General features: G+C 43.4%; 2 protein-coding genes across 4 annotated transcripts in view; both read left to right on the forward strand.

Moving 5' to 3' along the window:
• The first annotated feature begins 1,743 nt into the window (after positions 1-1,743).
• Positions 1,744-19,716, forward strand: part of LOC119850899 (C-C chemokine receptor type 9-like) — a 52,012-nt gene continuing 34,039 nt past the window's right edge. Inside the window, exon 1 of one of the 3 annotated variants that reach the window (XM_043508899.1) lies at positions 1,744-2,617. The gene's annotated coding sequence lies outside the window, so the exon portion shown is untranslated. Of the gene's footprint in view, positions 2,618-19,302; positions 19,603-19,716 lie in introns of those variants that run through there. The other 2 variants (XR_006279269.1, XM_043508898.1) reach the window with 2 other exon arrangements.
• Positions 2,613-8,755, forward strand: LOC119851594 (C-C chemokine receptor type 9-like). The gene is given in 6 exon segments (XM_038391672.2): positions 2,613-2,739; positions 5,694-5,754; positions 7,251-7,652; positions 7,654-8,078; positions 8,080-8,172; positions 8,174-8,755. Coding segments are annotated over 5 exon segments (1,287 nt in total). The 5' UTR covers positions 2,613-2,739; positions 5,694-5,736; the 3' UTR covers positions 8,523-8,755.

Genomic DNA, 19,716 nt, shown 5'->3' on the forward strand with positions numbered 1-19,716 from the left:
CTTAGACACCATCTTAGACACAAAAAGAAAAGGAGTACTTGTGGCACCTTAGAGACTAACAAATTTATTAGAGCATAAGCTTTTGTGAGCTACAGCTCACTTCATCGGATTCATTGGATGCTGTAGCTCACGAAAGCTTATGCTCTAATAAATTTGTTAGTCTCGAATGGTGCCACAAGTACTCCTTTTCTTTTTGCGAATACAGACTAACACGGCTGCTACTCTGAAACCCATCTTAGACACAGGCTCAGTGAGCTACTTTCAGGGGCAGAGTTTGATATGTCAGCAGGAACTGGGCAGCAAGACACTGGAGGAAGTAAGTCTGCCTGGAACAGGGGCACCTGAGGATCCAGAGTCAGCTGACACAGCCACCAGAGTGGAAGGGACTGGGCCTAAGCCAGTGGGAGATGTGCTGATTAAGTGCCTCTTTTGACTAGTCTACACCTGTGGCTCTTGTAGAGCCCCAGCTGAGTTTTACAGCTGCTCTACACTCCTGACAGACCCCCTCAAGGAGGTCAGTGGCAGTCTCAAATATTATTATTAATATTTCTGTTACCATAGCACCTTGAGGCCCCGATCAAGATGAGGGCCGTCTGTACTAGGCAGGGCACATTTGTACAGTAAGAGACTATCCCTACCCCAAACAGCTTGCAACTGGGATAGACAAGACAGACAAAGGGTGGGAGAAAGGAAATATCATAATCCCCATTTTACAGCTGGAGAACTGAGGCACAGAGAGATTATATGACACACCGAGGAAATCTGTAGCAGTTAGGATTTGAACCCACATCACCTGAATCCCAGTCCAGGGCCATGACCATCCTTTCTCTACACTGATGACAGCAGTAACACACATGTCAAGTGGGCTGGAAGAAGGAAGACATTACAACAACTTAGACTCCTTCAGACTTTAGCTCAGCTAGCATCCCCACCTGGCCTTTAGTCTGTACAGTAGGTCCCCCATGGAAGTACAAAACAAGGCCTCCCTCAGAGGCGCAATATGTGCTCCCATACACCTCAAGCCAGTTGAGCTGGTCAATGTGGAGTGGTCAGGACTATGGTTGCAACTCATTCATTCTCACCCTTTCCTTGGGTTTGGTTGCTCCCACTGATGCACTAGGAGGGAGAAGTCCCTGGGCTGAGCTGGTCAAAGCTAATTTAGTGTCAGTTAAAATGGCTTTTGTAGCAAGTTACAGTCATGGCACTGGACATTTCTGGTTTGCCCTGCATTAGCTGCTGTGTGGGCAGACAGATGCTAAAAGTCAGATAGACATTTACAAAGGATCCAAGGATACAACTACTTACCCCAAAGGATAAAAAAAAAAAAGATAAAGAACATCATTTGTTCAGCATTGTAGTGAGGCAGAGTGGCCTCCCACTGAGCCAGAGGGGTAGGAACCACTCTCTGATCTTGGTGGGTGGAGCCAGGCTGGGCTTGTTCCTCCCGTTGGAAGTTCAGAGGCGGGACAGGAAGTATAAAAGCGGAGCCTTTAATTCAGTTGAGTCTGAGCCAGTAAAGGGAGCAGATGTCTCCAGGCCCCTGCAGGTTCCTGGAGCTGAACCTGAGCTGCTCCATGCCTTGCTCCCAGAAGAGAGTGATCCAGGAGAAGAGCTGCAGGACTGCCATTCACCTGTACCTCAAAGAGACAGACAATGACTCCGAGCCACGGATACCTTACAATGGGAGAGTAGGAAGTAGCCCAGGGACAGCCAATATAGTCCGGTTGTGTTGCTGCCTCAACATCGGTCAATATGTTTTGGGCAGATCCCCAGCGACACAGTGGCAGAGCACTCCCCCACTGTTGGGACCCTGGGCTGGTACCCAGTGGAATAGGGTGGGCTCAGGTCCCCCTGCTACCAGCCCCATCCCTGGGGTGGCAGCCTGACCACCTTAGGCCAAAATGCCTGCATTTGTCTGCCGTCTACCTGAGCCAAGACATCTGACAAATGGCTGTCTTCATGGTCAAAGACACCTCCTTCCCCCCGAGCCCCTAGACTGTTTGTTCTGCCCTGCCTGAGGGACAAAGCCCTATCACTGTTTGTGGCTCCACCCTGCCTGAGGGCCTGAGCCCCAAGACTGTTTATGGCCCTGCACAAGGGACAGGGCCCATAGACTTTGTTCTGCCCTGTCCAAGGGATGGGACCCGACCCTGAAACTATTTGGTTAATCTGCCCTGCCTGAGGTCTGGAGCCCTGAGACTGTTTGTTTGCTATGCTCTATCCTGCTAGAGGGATCTCGGCCCCATCTCTTGAATTGCTAATCATCTGGAACTGGGCGGTGCCCCAGTAATGTAGTGGTCTCCCACTGAACCAGTTGGGGAGGAATGACTACAAACCCGCTGCAAGCATGAAGAAAACACCTAGCTGTTTAGGCTTAATAGAATGGCACATGAAGTGGGGGGTTGCTTTGGTTTACCTCACAGGTAACACAAGCCACAGGTAAAAAAGCAGCCACAGATTCACCTAACTTAGTGTCCTGGAGCCATACACCCTCCTAGACCCGCACTGAATGACAAACACTTTCCAGGAGTTGCTAATGTCTTAGGAGCCACACATTCACCTGGGGTCACCAATGCAGCGACTGACAGACTGACTCAATAAGGAGCTACAGCCACTAGTAAGTGCCCAGTTCTCTTCTATCCTCTCCCTGGCATGAGGGTTAAGATTATGCTGTTTATTTTCCACATGCTGCTGCAGTGGAGATGAGTCTTTGTGACATACCACCTCTCCTGCTGAGCAGAAAGTTCAGTTTTTAACTCAGCCTTTTGTAATGACTTTTTATTGTTTACTTTAAAATATTTACTGTTAAAAGTAATTGCTGGGGTGCCCAAGGCTGCTGCAATCAGCCCAGCCAAGCTAATCCCAAAAGGATTAACAGTAACATTTTTAAAATCAATACTGAGAGCAAACAAGACAATCACTAGCTAAATGACACCACTGTTACCCCTGGTGTAAATTGCTTTCAGTGGGGTTACTATGAATCATCACCAGTGTGACCGAGGTTAGAGCTTGGCTCTCCGAAAGTAATTTTGTCAGTTACATCTCACCTGGGAGATTCCCACTTGCTTAGAAGATTTTGAATGAACATAATGTGGCAGATGGAGACCACATAGTTTAATTTTGACTCCAAAAATGACAAATGGTAGTTGAAAATGGTCAATTCACAGGTTTTTTTTTCCTTCAAACTGCATCATTGCAGAAAAGCAACCAAAAGGGGATCAAATTGATTACAATAAGTTATTTTGCTCTGATTGTCTTAACAGCCATCCTAGCCTGCTGCTTGTCACCTCTCAGGTTCGGGGTTTGCTTTAGGAGAATGAGTCAGTATCTTCTTAAATATCTAAAGTGTCTCTAAATATTTGAAATGAAGCTACGGTAAATAATAATAATAAAAAAACTCAACATGAGAGCAATATTGCAGCTAATGTTACACATGGTTTTTACCTCTTAATTAGGCCAGCATAAATCCAGATAACTCCACCAGCTTCATTGGAATTATCTAGATTTACAGTGATCATCTCAGAACAGAGTTTGTTCCATTAGTTTACAGGCACTGTAAAATAGCACCCCATTCACATATACTATTTTTATCTGACACGCTCTGGTGTTAATATTTATGCCTTAGCATTTAGGTGTAGTCTGACTGCCTTATGACTTCTGTGGAGATGAGGATTTTCAACCTGCCTGCTTTTAACAATGTAAAATTCCCACACACATTGTGGCATTAGTATAGTTTAGGTATTTATTTTCCTTGTTTGTTTTTTTTTAAAAAAAAAGAGGAAAACTGAATGTACGATGTGAGCCTTACCTACGTGTGGGATCACAAATTCAACTAAATGCACCACAACATATATTTAGGCATAAAAAGAAAGCTTTTCAATGTATTTTAATGCATAGAATTCCAGGGAACTGCATAAATCTGCATGCCATTCTTCTATATGTTGTTTTCATTACCTTAAATGTTTTTTAAATTTTTTTAAACTTTATTTTGTCAAAGCTCATGTCCTGTATTGAGAAGGATATAAATGAAAAGATCCCATTTTTAAAATGAAAATTTCTGGAAATTTCCACTACATGCATATGAAGAAGTGGGTATTTACCCACAAAAGGTTATGCTCCAATACGTCTGTTAGTCTATAAGGTGCCACAGGACTCTGCCATTTTTAAAACCTTACTCATAAAAAGTAACAGATACTCACATAAATAGCACCATGATGACAAAAGGTGGTCGGACCAGTTCCAAAGTTAGTACTTTTAGAACAAAATCATTTTGAGTTGCGTGAACAAAAAGGATCCAAATAACGCATGAAAGAAGTATTGTTTTTTGACCTTGGCTAATGAGAAAAACACGGAGTAGATTTTCTTCAAATTTTCCCTTTTGGGCTGAGTACAAGCATAAGAGATTTTAGACCAAAGGATAATGGTTATTTTTTATATATATATATATATATATATAAATATAAAAAAATAAAAAAAACAGAATGAGATTGTAGTCTCAATTAATACAGTTCATGGACTGCATGATGGATGACCACTTACCCCTAATAAGATCAGGAGAGGTTTTATTAGTCAGCACACATGAGAAACATGTTCTTTTTTCTTTATTTTCATGGGAAACTAGCTCTTGGATGTTGGTCACAGTCCCTTGGAAAAATCACTATTTAATGTAACTTTGCTGTTGTGGTCATCGGTTTTACGTGTCAGCTCCAACTACACAATGAAGCCTATTTGTAGTGTGACCTATTTTCAAAGATGCAGGAAGAAGTAACACTCTGAACGTCCTCAGTGATTTTCGCTGAACTCCAGACATTTAGTTGTACAGATCAAGTGAGTGTATGGTCACTGTCTGAGTTGGCTAATAGTATTTAAGGGGAAAACTCTAGGTCTTCAGTGTTTGGGATTCCCTCATTGGTGTATAGGTACACTGGTGCAAACCTCAACTGTAAACAAGGAAAGCCATGATTTGCACTAGCTTAGTTTATTCCTATTTGAATGTAGGATTGTCAATTGGTGTAAATCACAGGTTTCCTTGGGCCCATTCCTGTCCACCCTTGGGTTTTACAAGGTTCCTGGCCATCAATGACTAAAATTGAAACTAATCCCAAGTAGAGATCACGGCCTACAGAAAAAGACATTTCCCAGAGGGAACGAAAAAGATTAGATAACCAGTTATTGCAGAAAATGGAGGTGTGTTTAAGCTACAGGCTGTTAGTGAAGACAGGTAGATTTCCTTGTTAGTTGCTACACATAATTTGAGAGAGAGAGATTTTTTTTTCCCCTCTCTTGGGAGCTTTTGGAAAGCCAGTTTCAGTATGAACAGCTTATTAAAAAAAGAAATAGAATTAATCCTAGCCACCAAAAGAATTTAACCTGCACAGAGCACTTGAAAAGCTACAGCCAGTATGCTGTTAAAAGAATTAACATATGTAGAGAGGTTTATTTTTTGAAAACTTTATCAAAATGAAGCTGCAAATGTAACTCAAAACTGCAGGGTAAAATCCTGCTAGTCTTACCCACCCACAGCGCCCCCTGGACTTCAAAGGGGCAACTCATGTGAGGAAGGAGAGTAGGATCTGACCTGAAGGCTCATATGAGAAGGCTTTCTATGAATATTCCTGGGTTTTTACACTCATCTCAGTCTGCCTGAAGGTCTGTATTTTATATGTCACTTACCTACCTTATTCCCTCTCAAGTTCATAGTGTTGTTTTCAAGACTGAATAAAGATCTGACTGCAGATGGCATTTACAAGCAGGGTGAGTATAAATCTACTACTGCTGAATAATCTCTCTCTTCCCCTCTTTCAGTTTCTGACCTAGGCTATAACATCATTCCCTAAGGTGCTACAACACATTCCCCTGAACTTATTCTAGAATTGTGTTGTCCTCTCCAAGCTAGCAATGAACATCTGTTCAGTCATGGATGCTCCCGCCATACCAAATAACTCGGCTCATGCAAACTTGTAGTATGGGTCAGCCAAAAGATGCTGGACATGAATTTGCCTGCTGAGCTGAGGGTATAACTGTACTTTGCTCTCCTATTGGATCTTCCAGCTAAGGATCTTAAACACCTTTACAAGCTAGGTGTTTAAGATCCTGAAACACCTTTGTAAGCTAAGTATTATTGTCTGTAGTTCATAGCAAGGGAGCCAGATCCTCAGCTGATATAAATGGGTAACTAAGTTAACTTCCTCCTGCTGTAGTTCTTGCCTAGGGAATGAGAAGGAGAACTTCATTGATTTGCCTAAATTCACACAGGAAGAGCATAGATAAGCCAACTCCCATACCTATGATTTAAGAGCAGGATCATGCCTATGCCGCACAGATGGGGAAGCATCAGAAGATTCAGGTGCTCGCTCTGGAAATAACTTGTTCTTGCAAGACTTCTAGATGCCCAGATTAGAAATGTTTCCATAAAACGGCACTATCATTTACTTATATATATATATATATAAAAAACAGATTATGTAGATATGTAAGAAAGAGCCTGATTCTGATGACACACCCATTTTACACAGGTCTTACTCCACTGGGCCAGAGTCTGATCTGGCACATTGGTGTAAATCTGCAGTAGCTCCACTGATGCAACACCAGTCCAAGTCAAGTCAGAAAATGGCTGATGGACTCCAGTGCAGTTATTCTGTATTTACAGAGTTTAAGCAAGAGGAGACAGGCCTAGAGGGTCCTTTTTGGAGTAAAAGTTCTAATACAGCAAAAAGGTCACCGGAGTGACGTGTCTGCCATGAAATTTTAGCCTTGTGCCTGTTTTGCCTAGAATCTGTGGGCTAGGTTCTTTGTTGGTCTCACTTTCCTCTGGGCACAGCAGAGAGAGGGAAGCTACAAGGTTGCCTGTTCTAGGTCCCTGATTATGGGTCTGGTTCTACCCTGGCCCCATCCCTGTCTCATGTACACTGCACTGGCTGGCTATGGGACCATCTGTATTGCCAGACTGTAAGGCACATCAGCTATAGTCCTTCCTTGTACCTCCCAACCCTGACACACCAGCTATTGCATACTGGCTTTACATCCCTGGGGAGCTGCCCGACATGGAAGAATCCCCAATAGGTCAGAGTTAATTTAGGGCTTTCAGGCTGTCACAAACATTCTGAGTTGAAGGAGAAAACATTTCTTGTGGTAAAAGAGAGATGTCAGAATCTCACTTCCAAGCAATGAGTTATGGAACTATGAAAAAATTCCATTTTCACTGTTTAATTATTTTGTCAGCATGTAATTAGCCTGATGTTCCCCTGCAGACCACCCAGAACTACTCAGCAAACCTGGATTATTATATGGGTTCTAGTTCTTTTTTGCTGCCATATGACAACCTGTTTAACCACACAGACATCATTTGTGAAAAAGGTCACGCCTGGCAGTTTGCTCAAACTTTCCTGCCAGCATTTTTCTGGATTGTCTTCTCCATTGGCACTATAGGTAATGCCTTAGTCATCCTTGTCTACTGGAAATACAGATACAGAAAGAGCATCACTGACAGATACCTGCTGCATCTGGCCATTGCTGATCTGCTCCTTCTTCTCACTCTCCCTTTCTGGGCAAAAGCAGCTTCAGATGGCTGGATCTTTAAGAATTTCGTGTGTAAAATTGTCAATAGCATGTACAAGATCAGCTTCTACAGCTGTATGTTTCTGACATGCATTAGGTTTTGATAGGTATATTACAATTGTCAAGTCCATGAAAGCTAAGAACTCTAAGCGAAAAAGGCTTCTGCACAGTAAACTAGTTTGCTTTGGTGTTTGGCTGACTGCAATAGGCTTATGCATCCCAGAAATAGTATACAGTGAATCTAAGCAAGTTAGTGATGCAAGTAGTTGTAAGATGGTATACCCTACCACAGTTACCCAAACCATCAAAGTTATGGTCCTAGCTTTGAAAAAAATCACAATAGGATTCCTCCTTCCTCTCTTTGTCATGGTTACTTGTTATGCTTTTATAATTCATACCCTCTTTCAAGCGAAAAGATCCCAAAAGCACAAATCATTAAAGATCATCACAGCTTTCCTCCTCTCCCAGTTGCCCTACAACAGCGTTTTGCTTGTCAAAACCATCACCACCTACACCAGGGTCATATGACTACAAAACCTCTGACAACATTGACCTTGGATTCCAGATAACTCAGAGCATTGCCTTCCTTCACAGCTGCCTGAACCCCTTCCTCTATGTTTGCTGGGGAGAGATTCCGTAAAGCTCTCTTTAAAATTCTGGAGGATACATTTCACTGCACTGGTAAGAGCCGAGAACAGAGCTCTTCCGTATATGATAGCCAAATGGGAGCTCAAATCGGTCCTCTGCATTGCTGGGACAGTAAGCTTCACCCAAATTCCTCACTCACATCCAACTGCTACCATGTTCCTTTTGAAATTAATGGGAGTCTGGCTGGAGGAATGCAGTGCTCTATAAGTGATTCTTCTTCCATTCTGAGAGGAAAAAGCGAGATCCCTCTCAACAGAGTGAATTTGCATGTTCACATCACAAAGGGCTTGATCCTGCAAAGTGCTGAGCATTTTTAACTCCCACAGAAGTCAGTGAGAATTAAGGGTGCTCAGCATCTTCCCCTGAAGCGCTCAGTATCAAGATCAAGCCCTAGACTTTTGGCTGAAAGAAAGTGAAACTTTTGAAAAGATGCAGAGGAAATAATGTGATGCTGATTGTATACAGACTGATAACAGAGGGGATAAAAATATTTTAAATTCAGAATAATTGTTCATTTCACCAGAGCTACAGCAGATTTACACCAGTATAAAAAGAAAAGGAGTACTTGTGGCACCTTAGAGACTAACATTTATTAGAGCATAAGCTTTCACGCTACAGCTCACTTCATCGGATGCATTTGGTGGAAAAAACAGAGGAGAGATTTATACACACACACACACACACACACACACACACACACACAGAGAACATGAAACAATGGGTTTATCATACACACTGTAAGGAGAGTGATCACTTCAGATAAGCCATCACCAGCAGCGGGGGGGGGGGGGGGGGGGAGGGGGAGGAGGAAAACCTTTCATGGTGAAAAGCAAGGTAGGCTAATTCCAGCAGTTAACAAGAATATCAGAGGAACAGTGGGGGATGGGGTGGGAGGGAGAAATAGTTTTACTTTGTGTAATGACTCATCCATTCCCAGTCTCTATTCAAGCCTAAATTAAATTGTATCCAGTTTGCAAATTAATTCCAATTCAGCAGTCTCTCATTGGAGTCGGTTTTTGAAGCTTTTTTGTTGAAGGATAGCCACTCTTAGGTCTGTGATCGAGTGACCAGAGAGATTGAAGTGTTCTCCAACTGGTTTTTGAATGTTATAATTCACCACACAACAGAACCACTAACCCAGGAACCTATCCTTGCAACAAAGCCTGTTGCCAACTCTGTCCACATATCTATTCAGGGGATACCATCATAGGGCCTAACCACATCAGCCACACTATCAGAGGCTCGTTCACCTGCGCATCTACCAATGTGATATATGCCATCATGTGCCAGCAATGCCCCTCTGCCATGTACATTGGCCAAACTGGACAGTCTCTACGTAAAAGAATGAATGGACACAAATCAGACGTCAAGAATTATAACATTCAAAAACCAGTTGGAGAACACTTCAATCTCTCTGGTCACTCGATCACAGACCTAAGAGTGGCTATCCTTCAACAAAAAAGCTTCAAAAACAGACTCCAACGAGAGACTGCTGAATTGGAATTAATTTGCAAACTGGATACAATTTAATTTAGGCTTGAATAGAGACTGGGAATGGATGAGTCATTACACAAAGTAAAACTATTTCCCCATGGTATTTCTCCCTCCCACCCCCCCCACTGTTCCTCTGATATTCTTGTTAACTGCTGGAATTAGCCTACCTTGCTTGTCACCATGAAAGGTTTTCCTCCTTTCCCCCCCCTGCTGCTGGTGATGGCTTATCTTAAGTGATCACTCTCCTTACAGTGTGTATGATAAACCCATTGTTTCATGTTCTGTGTGTGTGTGTGTGTGTGTGTGTGTGTGTGTGTGTGTGTGTGTGTGTATAAATCTCTCCTCTGTTTTTTCCACCAAATGCATCCGATGAAGTGAGCTGTACCTCACGAAAGCTTATGCTCTAATAAATTTGTTAGTCTCTAAGGTGCCACAAGTACTCCTTTTCTTTTTGTGAATACAGACTAACACGGCTGCTACTCTGAAACCAGTATAAAAGAACAGAATTTGGCTCCCACAATGCTTTGCTATTCAGTCTTTGATTTGTAAGTGTACTCTCAGTGCATACAGATGTAATTTTGTTCCACTTGCAAAGCTGTTACATTGCTAGAATAATGGAAATATCATGGTTTCCTGTTTTTTTTTTTCGTCTTTTTATCATAAAAATGGCCCTTGTGGAACTGCGTTGATTTAGGTTCTTTTTTCTTAAGTCTTTGATTTTAGGGTGAAACTATGTGCACGGTTTGTACTATAATGCTTTGATGTTAGACACTTGCACTATATATACACACAAATAAACATTGCATCATACAGCACAATTATTAGAGGGGTGTGATTGTAATTTTCTAGCAATATGGCATTTGCCTTTTACCCTCTGGTAAAGCTGGACATAAACAAACCGATACCTGAATGAACCATGAACTGGTTATAAACTGATATATGCTGAGCATAATAAACTGGTTCATAAAGTATATCCAGCCTGACACCTGTAAGGCAGAGAGAGGAAAGGAATGGATCCTAAGGTGCAGGAACAGTTTAGAGAGACTTCCTCACTCTGGTCACTGGAGATGGGTCAGTCTCACGCATTATGCAATTATAATGTCCTGCACATCTAGCATCTGCTGCTCAGGGATGTCAAAAGCACCTCACAGGCATGAATTAATTTAGCCTCTCAATATTCCAAGTGCACAGGGAGACTGTGGCAGAGTCAGAAACAGAATCCAGCTCAGGGTCTCCTGTCTCGCTTTTCGGTGCCATCCTTCTGACTGACAAGATCTGGGCATAAGTGGTGCACAGCTTTGCTGTCTGCTCTCTTCTGCTCCCTAACATGCATTAGACTGTACGTCTCTTGGTGGCCATTTTAGTTTCGGTAAGCACTCATGGAAGGAGCTCTTTCAGTGTTATCATGGCTCCAGGACGAGTTCAACAGGCACACGGGATTGAGATTCAGGACCATGTTCCCAGCTAGCCTCCATTCTGAGCAAAATGTTCACACTGACCCATCGGCATGTACAAAGCCTAAATTTTTGTGCACAAAGAAGGCAGCTAGACATACAATAACCTGCTTAGCACATATGCGGGCAAATGGACATACACAGGCAATTTTGAGAGTGCAAGTTTTGAGTAAATGGCAAGTAAAAGTCCTAAAGGGAGAGCTAAGACAGGGCTTCTGCATAGAAGATGTTGATGATAGAGCCCCATATTGAAAGTAGAAACAAAAAAAATTGCTGTTTATCCAAATGATTGGCCTTACAAGGCGCTGAGCATTCCTGCAAGATTCTGGGTGCCCTGAACTATCACAAATTTCAGTAAGCATTGCAGTATTGCGAACCCCAAATGTTCAAAAATCATAAGTCCAGTTCACCAAAAATCATGAGATTGGCTTTAAAATCATAAGATTATGAAAAAATAACAGATTTGGTGTTTTTTACATGCCTTCTGCTTTTTGAGCCTTTAGGATACACTGGGGTCACATTTTCTAGCTCTTGTGGCTGTGGAGAAAGCTTCAAACTTACTTTTTCTTTAAAAATGAAGGCTGAAATCATCACAATCACTTGGCTCCAGGAGCTGGGACTTTAAGGAAAACAATCATGAGACTTATGACAAAATCATCAGAGTTGGCGCTGATTGTGCTCAGCACTGTGCAGGAATGCTCAGTGCTTTGCTGGATGGTGCCCTAACACGAGGAGAAACAGCATGAAAAGAACATTAACAGACTGATTACTTTTACTACATGAAACAGCAGAGCAAGTTATGGGAAACAAATCCTTAGATCATGACTAATTTAAGAGAAGATCTTGCACTAGAGCATATAATAAAACCAGTAATCAACAAATTTTTGAACTACAGTATACAGCCCTTTCTGAGCATTTGTATATTAAAGTTGTTCTAGACAATATAATTATTGTGGTAAACACATTCTAATCTGCTTGTTGGGATTTTTTGTTAACAACCACAATCATTTCAAGCATGTTTTTCTTAACTCCCCTTTGAAAACTCACCTATCTCAGGGCAGGGACAGAAATGTGCAAAGGGAAATGACCAATCTCATTGCATTGATCTTCTGCTTGCTTTTTTTTTTTTTTTTTTTTTTTTTTTTAAAGTTCTAGTAAAAGTTTTACTTACCCTGCAAGCTGCCGCCTTAATCCTTAGCCCTGAACATTACATGAGCAAACCTTAGGCACTGACTTGATGTCCAGGACAAATGGCCTTCTCTGACACAGGTTCCAGTTCCAGCTCCAGCCAGCAGTTCCTAGGACTCACCTTGTGAGCAGAGTGCTGCTTGCCCTGCCTTTTTAGCGCAGCTGTGAGAAGCACGGTGAGTTCAGGTTTTGGCTAAAGCAGTGGAATCTTTACATATGATAGACAGTGCACCTGCTTCTCAAACAGCAAGAAAACCACATTAGCATCTGCCAATCGAAAAATCTACACCAGCAGAGCAAACTATGTAGATAATTACCCATTAGGCATTGATTAGTTTTTTACCATTGTTCTTCACGTATCCCCCAGCGTGGGAAAAAAGTGAAAGACTGCACTTCAAAATACCCCCACCTTGTTGCATGTCACTTTCAGGATTACTTTTTTGTCAGCCCTTTGAAGTCTCAAGTCTCCTTAATAGAAATAAAGGCTTCTTTACTGTGTGGTATTTGGTGAACCATGTTCCTGAGTTAATTGATACGTGAAACATTTTGAGTGTTCTGAAATCTAATCTGAATTTTCTCACGGTTTCTCAGATAGAAAGGTTGTGAGCTGGTCATGCTACTTTGCCTATGAGTCACTTTTTGGATATTTTTGTATTCTCATTGGAATATTTTGAAGCTATGATAGCCTAATGCACGATACAGAAATAGGACAACTAGATTCTCAGCTACTTGACTGTGATGCAGGCAGGCCTGATGTCAGCTCTTGCCTAGGCTGCTGGTATTAGCTATAAACCGAGAAACTCCTACTAGAGACCAGAGCAGTTCACTTATGTGTTAATGTTACTCAAAATAGGTAAAACTGTTATAAGAATGTATTTAGTGTTTATAGTATATTTGTAAGTTGCTGCATGCATTCATCTTATTTGTAATGGCTGTATTCCATGCTGTAAGGAAATATGCAAGTTTTGCTTTATAACATGAAAATGTTTGCTCTGAACTTGTGAGCCCAGATGGGAAGAGTGTTTCCCTCCAGCCCATCCAGAAGAACTGTCAAAATCAGATGGGTCATCAAGGAGCATCGTAATATAAAGGACTAGTTAATGGCCGTATCGCACCTTAGAAATGCTATGTTCACGGAAGCTTGTCTTATGGACTTGGAGGAAATACAACAAAGACACAGGAAAATTTTCTATCTCTTTGCTGTTTGAACTCTCACAGGACCAGAGACACCAACTGAAGCCAAAGTTCCCCAGGGGCGACCCCTTTGGTCCACCCTGAAAGACACTGTAATAAAGTCATTGTTTGACATAAAGAAAAAAAAAAATCAACATTTGCCAGCAGATATCACACCATTCCCATAGTTATTTCCTAATCCAAGTATGGTGATGACTGTGGTATCTCAGAGATTACTGTTTGGTAACAAATGGCAAATGCTGAATTTTAATGATAACTACTGTACCCAGGCCAAGGAGAAATGTTTAGCTTTTATTCATGTTAGTTCTTACTGTAGATGAAACTACCACCAAAGTCACTCAGATGACCCTCAATTTTAAGAAGCTGATGACATTTTTAACCCCGCCATCCTCAATCTATTGTTTGGCTGTTTTTCATTACTGCTGCCTTTGCTTGGGTTCTCAACAAAATCCCAGCACAGACCAAATCACCTTATTGTAGTCAAAGTATAAACCTTTCTCACACCTGAGCCAAATTTTCAAAAAGGAGACTCTACGGGTGGGGAAAAGAACGATGGGTTTTGTGAATATCAATTCTATTAGCTGCTGTACAAGTGACACACTCTATTGCCATTGTGTGTAAATGTTAGCACTCGAGTGGTGTGTGTCCAGGGGGTTGTAGGCACACAAATGCAGGCTGGGTTGGGGCTCTTTAGAAGATTTACTCCTATTGTGGCATATACATACCCATCAGGACAGAAGCCATGGACAGCAATAGCTATGCCAGAATCATTTTGGGTAGAGGTGGCTGATGGGAAATAAGCCCCTCCCACAAAGGCTCACCAAACACCGGAGATGAAGACACCCCCCTGCCTCTAATGCAATGTCTTCCTCCAGGTACTGAAGCGCTAAAGGCTTCTCTCCAGAATTTCTGTTCAGGGGGTCTCAGTCCCCCCTGAATTGTAGCAATAGTGGGATGGAAGGTTTCCTGGCACCAAACGGATGGGCAGGCAGGAGGGCAAGCTGATTCTCTCCTTATCAGGGTTTAAATGTTCATAGATTATTTCCTGAGCCTCCCATGGTCTCGCCTCTAACATGCCATACAAATTTCAGGGCCCATGGGCCGGGGTGCCCTCAGGGCTCCAGGCTTCAGCTGCTGGGCTGAGGGAAGTGGGGAGCCTGAGGCTTCTGCTCTGCAGTGGGGTGGTGGGGCTAGGGGCTTCTGCCCTGTGGGGCAGCAGGGAAGGGGATCTCAGGGCTTGAGCCTCATTGGGGGGGTGTGTGCCGGGGCTTGGGGTTTAAGTCCCGTGGGGGGGGATTCAGGGCTCCAGCCCCACGGGTGGCGCCAGGGCTCGGAGCTTCTGCCCCGTGGGGCGTGCTGGGGTTTGGGGCTTCTGCCCGCCGAGAGGAGCTGGGGCTCCCTGCAGGTTTGAAAATGTTTACTAGAGCTCTGCTCTGGACAGCTCTGACTGAATTTAAGCCCTCACACCCACCATGTAACCCAGGTATATTCCCATTATTCTCTCAATGAGAGTTGTGCTCACATTTTCAAGATGCAAATTTAATGTTTATTCTTGAAACCAGGCAGTAATGAAACTATTCTGCTTATATCAGTTCTCCTGACTTCAGCATACATATCTGAGCATCTTGGGCCACTTGCAGTTCTTCTAAAAGGTCAACAGTCAATCAAAGGTCAAATTACACATGCTGTTTCTATGGCAAAAGGGAAGAAACTTATTAAATATTCTCTGAAACAGCACAACACAGAGACAAGTAATCACCGTAGTACCACTTGCACACTTGTCTCCCACAGTAGATTCTTTTCAGTTACTGAGGGACAAACTTGATCATCTTTACAATTTGCAATACAGCACCACCCAGAAGCCTGAACCAAGATTGCAGCCCCAGTGTGCTAGTCATTGTACAACCACATTTGTTCCAACCCCTCAGATAGAGGCAAACACCTACAAGATCTCCATCAAGCGTTCTTACAACTACAATACCCACCTGCTGAAGTGAAGAAACAGATTGACAGAGCCAGAAGAGTACCCAGAAGTTACCTACTACAGAACAGGCACAACAAAGAAATCACCTTCAACACCCAACTAAAACCTCTCCAACGCATCAAAGATCTACAGCCTATCCTGAAGGACGACCCATCACTCTCAGAGGTCTTGGGAGACAGGCCCCCCAACCTGAAGCAAACACCAGCAACCATACAACCACACAACAGAACCAATAACCCAGGAACCTATCCTTGCAACAAAGTCCGTTGTCAACAGTGTTCACATATCTATTCAGGGGATGCCATCACAAGGCCTAATCACATCAGCCACACTATCAGAGGCTCATTCACCTGCGTATCTACCAATGTGATATATGCCATCATGTGCCAGCAATGCCCCTCTGCCATGTACATTGGCCAGACTGGACAGTCTCTACATAAAAGACTAAATGGACACAAATCAGATGTCAAAGAATTAGAACATTCAAAAGCCAGTCGGAGAACACTTCAATCTCTTTGGTCACTCGATTACAGACCTAAGAGTGGCAATTCTTCAACAAAAACAAAAAAAAACTTCAAAAACAGACTCCAACGAAGAAAAGGAGTACTTGTGGCACCTTAGAGACTAAAATTTATTTGAGCATAAGCTTTCATGAGCTACAGCTCACTTCAGCTGTAGCTCACGAAAACTTATGCTCAAATTTGTTAGTCTAAGGTGCCACAAATACTCCTTTTCTTTTTTGTGAATAGACTAACATGGCTGCTACTCAGACTCCAACGAGAGACTGCTGAACTGGAATTAATTTGCAAACTGGATACAGTTAATTTAGGCTTGAATAAAGACTGGGAGTGGATGGGTCATTATGCAAAGTAAAACTATTTCCCCATGTTTATTCCCCCCTCCCCACCACTGTTCCTCAGATGTTCTTGTCAACTGCTGGAAAAGGCCCACTTTATTACTACAAAAGGTTCCCCCCACCCCGCTCTCTTGCTGGTAATTGCTCACTTTACCAGATCACTCTTGTTACGGTGTATATGGTAACACCCATTGTTTCATGTTCTCTGTGTATATAAATCTCCCCACTGTATTTTCCACTGAATGCATCCGATGAAGTGAGCTGTAGGTCATGAAAGCTTATGCTCAAATAAATGTGTTAGTCTAAGGTGCCACAAATGCTCTTTTTTTTTTTTTAAATACATACAGTAAGGGTCAGTTCCTACCTCAAAAAGCTTGCTGTGCAAATAGAGAATATAACAATGTTTACTTTCCCTACCCTTTTCCTATCTCTATTGTACAGATGGGAAACTGAGGCAGAGAGATTTTTTTAAGTGACTTGTCAGGAAGTCTGGACAGATCCAGGAATCAAGCTCAAACCTTGTCCCAAATTGAATCCCTCACTTTCAAGACCTGCTTTCCCTGAGTAAGAGTGATGAAATTCACAGTGATAGTAAATAATGAACTGTATTGTCCGGGTCATATTCCTCTCTGAATGATGCTAATGTGAATCAAGAGATGAGTCTATCAAAATCAATCAAGTTACAGTTGGATGACACAAGAACCAAGACTGAGCAGAACAACAAAGCGGACAAGATCTCCAAGATACTTAGAGGAAGACACCGCATTTGCCAGCAGACAGGTAAATCTATACTGATACCAGCTTCATTGTTCCTGCACCACAACTCTCATCTCCCTATTAAGCACATGGTCAAGAACACATTCTAATGTCCAGTTACTTAGCGAATGTTTGTACTGTGCTTTGAAGGTGCAGGGTTAAAACCTGCGCAGGCCAGAAGTCAGATTGTGTCCATGAATAAAGACTCAGATAGAAAGTCTGCTGGGATGGGGGAGAAAGAAGATTATGGTGACAAGAAACTCCCCTCTTCAGGGAGCCAGTCCAGCCTCAGAAGTGGTTGCCACTGGCCAGAGAGTTGGTGAGACCAGAGCAGTTGGGGAAATACACAGATTCAGTACATCTCCTCAGCCTTTGTGCATGGTGCAGATGCTGGCAGATTTCAGAACTGCCCTGCTACCCTGATAGAGAAAAGTGAAATTTATACTAGATCTGGACTGCCAAGGGTCCTAGAAATGTGTCATTCTGACAATATAACTCAAAATGCTGGTTCATGACAGAATACTTTTACAAGAAGTATCTTCATGATAAAAACATTAAATCTTCTGCACCTATTGGAAATAGTGAGTGAATAAGGAACAGGAAAAAACAGCTACAGAAAAGTTCATTTTCTAATAAATTCTATAGAACGTTAAGGGGGATGACGGGGTTAGAAGGCTGACAGCAATGTGGAGAAAGCAGCTAAGGTCATCAGTGGGGTTTGAATGTGTCATCCACCACTTTAAGGAAGCAACTCCATTAGTGGGAAGCGGTAGTAGGCTTTTAGCTTCACTATGGATTAAACACTAGGGGGCAACACTGTCAGGAACTCAGGTGGCTCCTTGCACGGTTACCTAGCAACCCAATGAGTGTGGCTGGGCCCAATGAACTCTCAGTGAGTGACTGTGCTCCCTGATTGGACAGAAGAGCCAACAGATCTCTATTTAAGCCTGGTAGTAACAGTAGCAGAGTGTCTGCTCAGTGCGTTCCATGACTGCAGCTGTGCCAGATCTGCTTCCTGTACCAGTGCTGGTCTCTGCTCCTGCCCTAGTCCCTGCCTTACACAGAACTCCTGATTCCTGGCTCCAAGCACTGGCTAATCTCTTGACTACAACACCTGATCTGCCCTTTGGTTCTGTTCTGGATCCCGACTCCTGTCTGACCATTGGCTTGTCCCCTGACCGCACCGCAGGTTCTGCGCTCCGATTCTGCTCTGACCGCTAGGCAAAACTCCTGTCTCGACCACTAGTTTGCAACACCTACACCTTGGTGTGTAACAGTTTGAGCATCCCAGTAGACAGCAGGAGAGGCCTTAGCCCCATAGCATGGAGCTCCCCTACAGAAGGGCAACAGCAGGAGTCCAATCCGCCTTTTTGGACGTTGTTGGGGAACTGTGGGCTCAGGTTGCAGAATTCAGTGAGCAGAATGCAGCCCTCCAGGCCCAGTACAAGACCAGGCATTGTCTTCTGTCCCTGCAGTTCTCATATCCACTTTCTGAATGACCAAGCTGCTTGTACCCGACAAGTTCAACAGCTATTATGTCAAGTTTCATGGGTTCCTTAACCAATGTCATCTCCAGTTCGTGTTACTGCCTGAGCCAAGCCCCAGTAAGGGGGTGAGGGTTGTGTCTGCGATCCACTCCTCCCCTCAGCAAATCACGCTGCTGCCTCTCCACCAGAATTTGGCAACCCCTAGTTCACATGTCAAGTGGACTGGAAGAAAGCAGACATTACAACAGCTTGGACTAGCCTCCCTGCCTGGCCTTTACTCTGTACAGCAGAGCCCCGTGGAAGGACAAAACAGGGCCTCCCACAGCAGGCGCGGGATGTGCTCCCATGCACTCCAAGCCAGATGAACTGGCCAGCGTAGAGGGGTCAGGACTATGGCTGCAACTCGTTTGTTCTCACCCTTCCCTCGGGCTCTGTTATTCTCACCAGTGCCTGTGGAGGGGGCAGCCATGGCACTGGACATTTCTGGTTTGCCCTGCATTAGCTGCTGTATGAGCAGACAGATGCTAACAGGCAGAAAAACATTTACAAAGGCATCAGGGATCCAACTACTTACCCCAAAGAAGGGGGAGGGGAAAGACTAAGAACAGCCTTTGTGCAGCATGAAGAAAACACCAGGGGTTGGTTTGCCTCATTTATGAGACTGCAACCAACTGAAGACACAGATAAAAAAAGGCAGCCGCAGATTCACCCAGCCCAGAGTCTTGGAGCCATACACCCTCCTAGACCCGCACTGAATGACAAACACTTTCCAGGAGTTGCTAAAGTCCTAGGAGCACACGTTCAGCTGGGGCCACCAGTGCAGTGACTGACAGACTGACTCAATAAAGAGCTACAACCACTGGTAAGTGCCCAGTTCTCTCCCATCCTCTCCCTGGCATGAGGGTTAAGATATTTCTGTTTATTTTCCACATGCTGCTGCGGTGGAGATGAGTCTCTGTGACACACCACCTCTCTTGGCGAGCAGTAAATTCAATTTTTAACTCACCCTTTTGTAATGACTTTTTACTTTTAAAAAATTTACTGTTAGAAGTAATTGCCGGGGTGCCCAAGGCTGCTGCAGTCAGCCCAGCCAAGCTA

The sequence above is a fragment of the Dermochelys coriacea genome, chromosome 2 (assembly GCF_009764565.3).
Source record: "Dermochelys coriacea isolate rDerCor1 chromosome 2, rDerCor1.pri.v4, whole genome shotgun sequence".
Classification (NCBI taxonomy): domain Eukaryota; kingdom Metazoa; phylum Chordata; order Testudines; family Dermochelyidae; genus Dermochelys; species Dermochelys coriacea.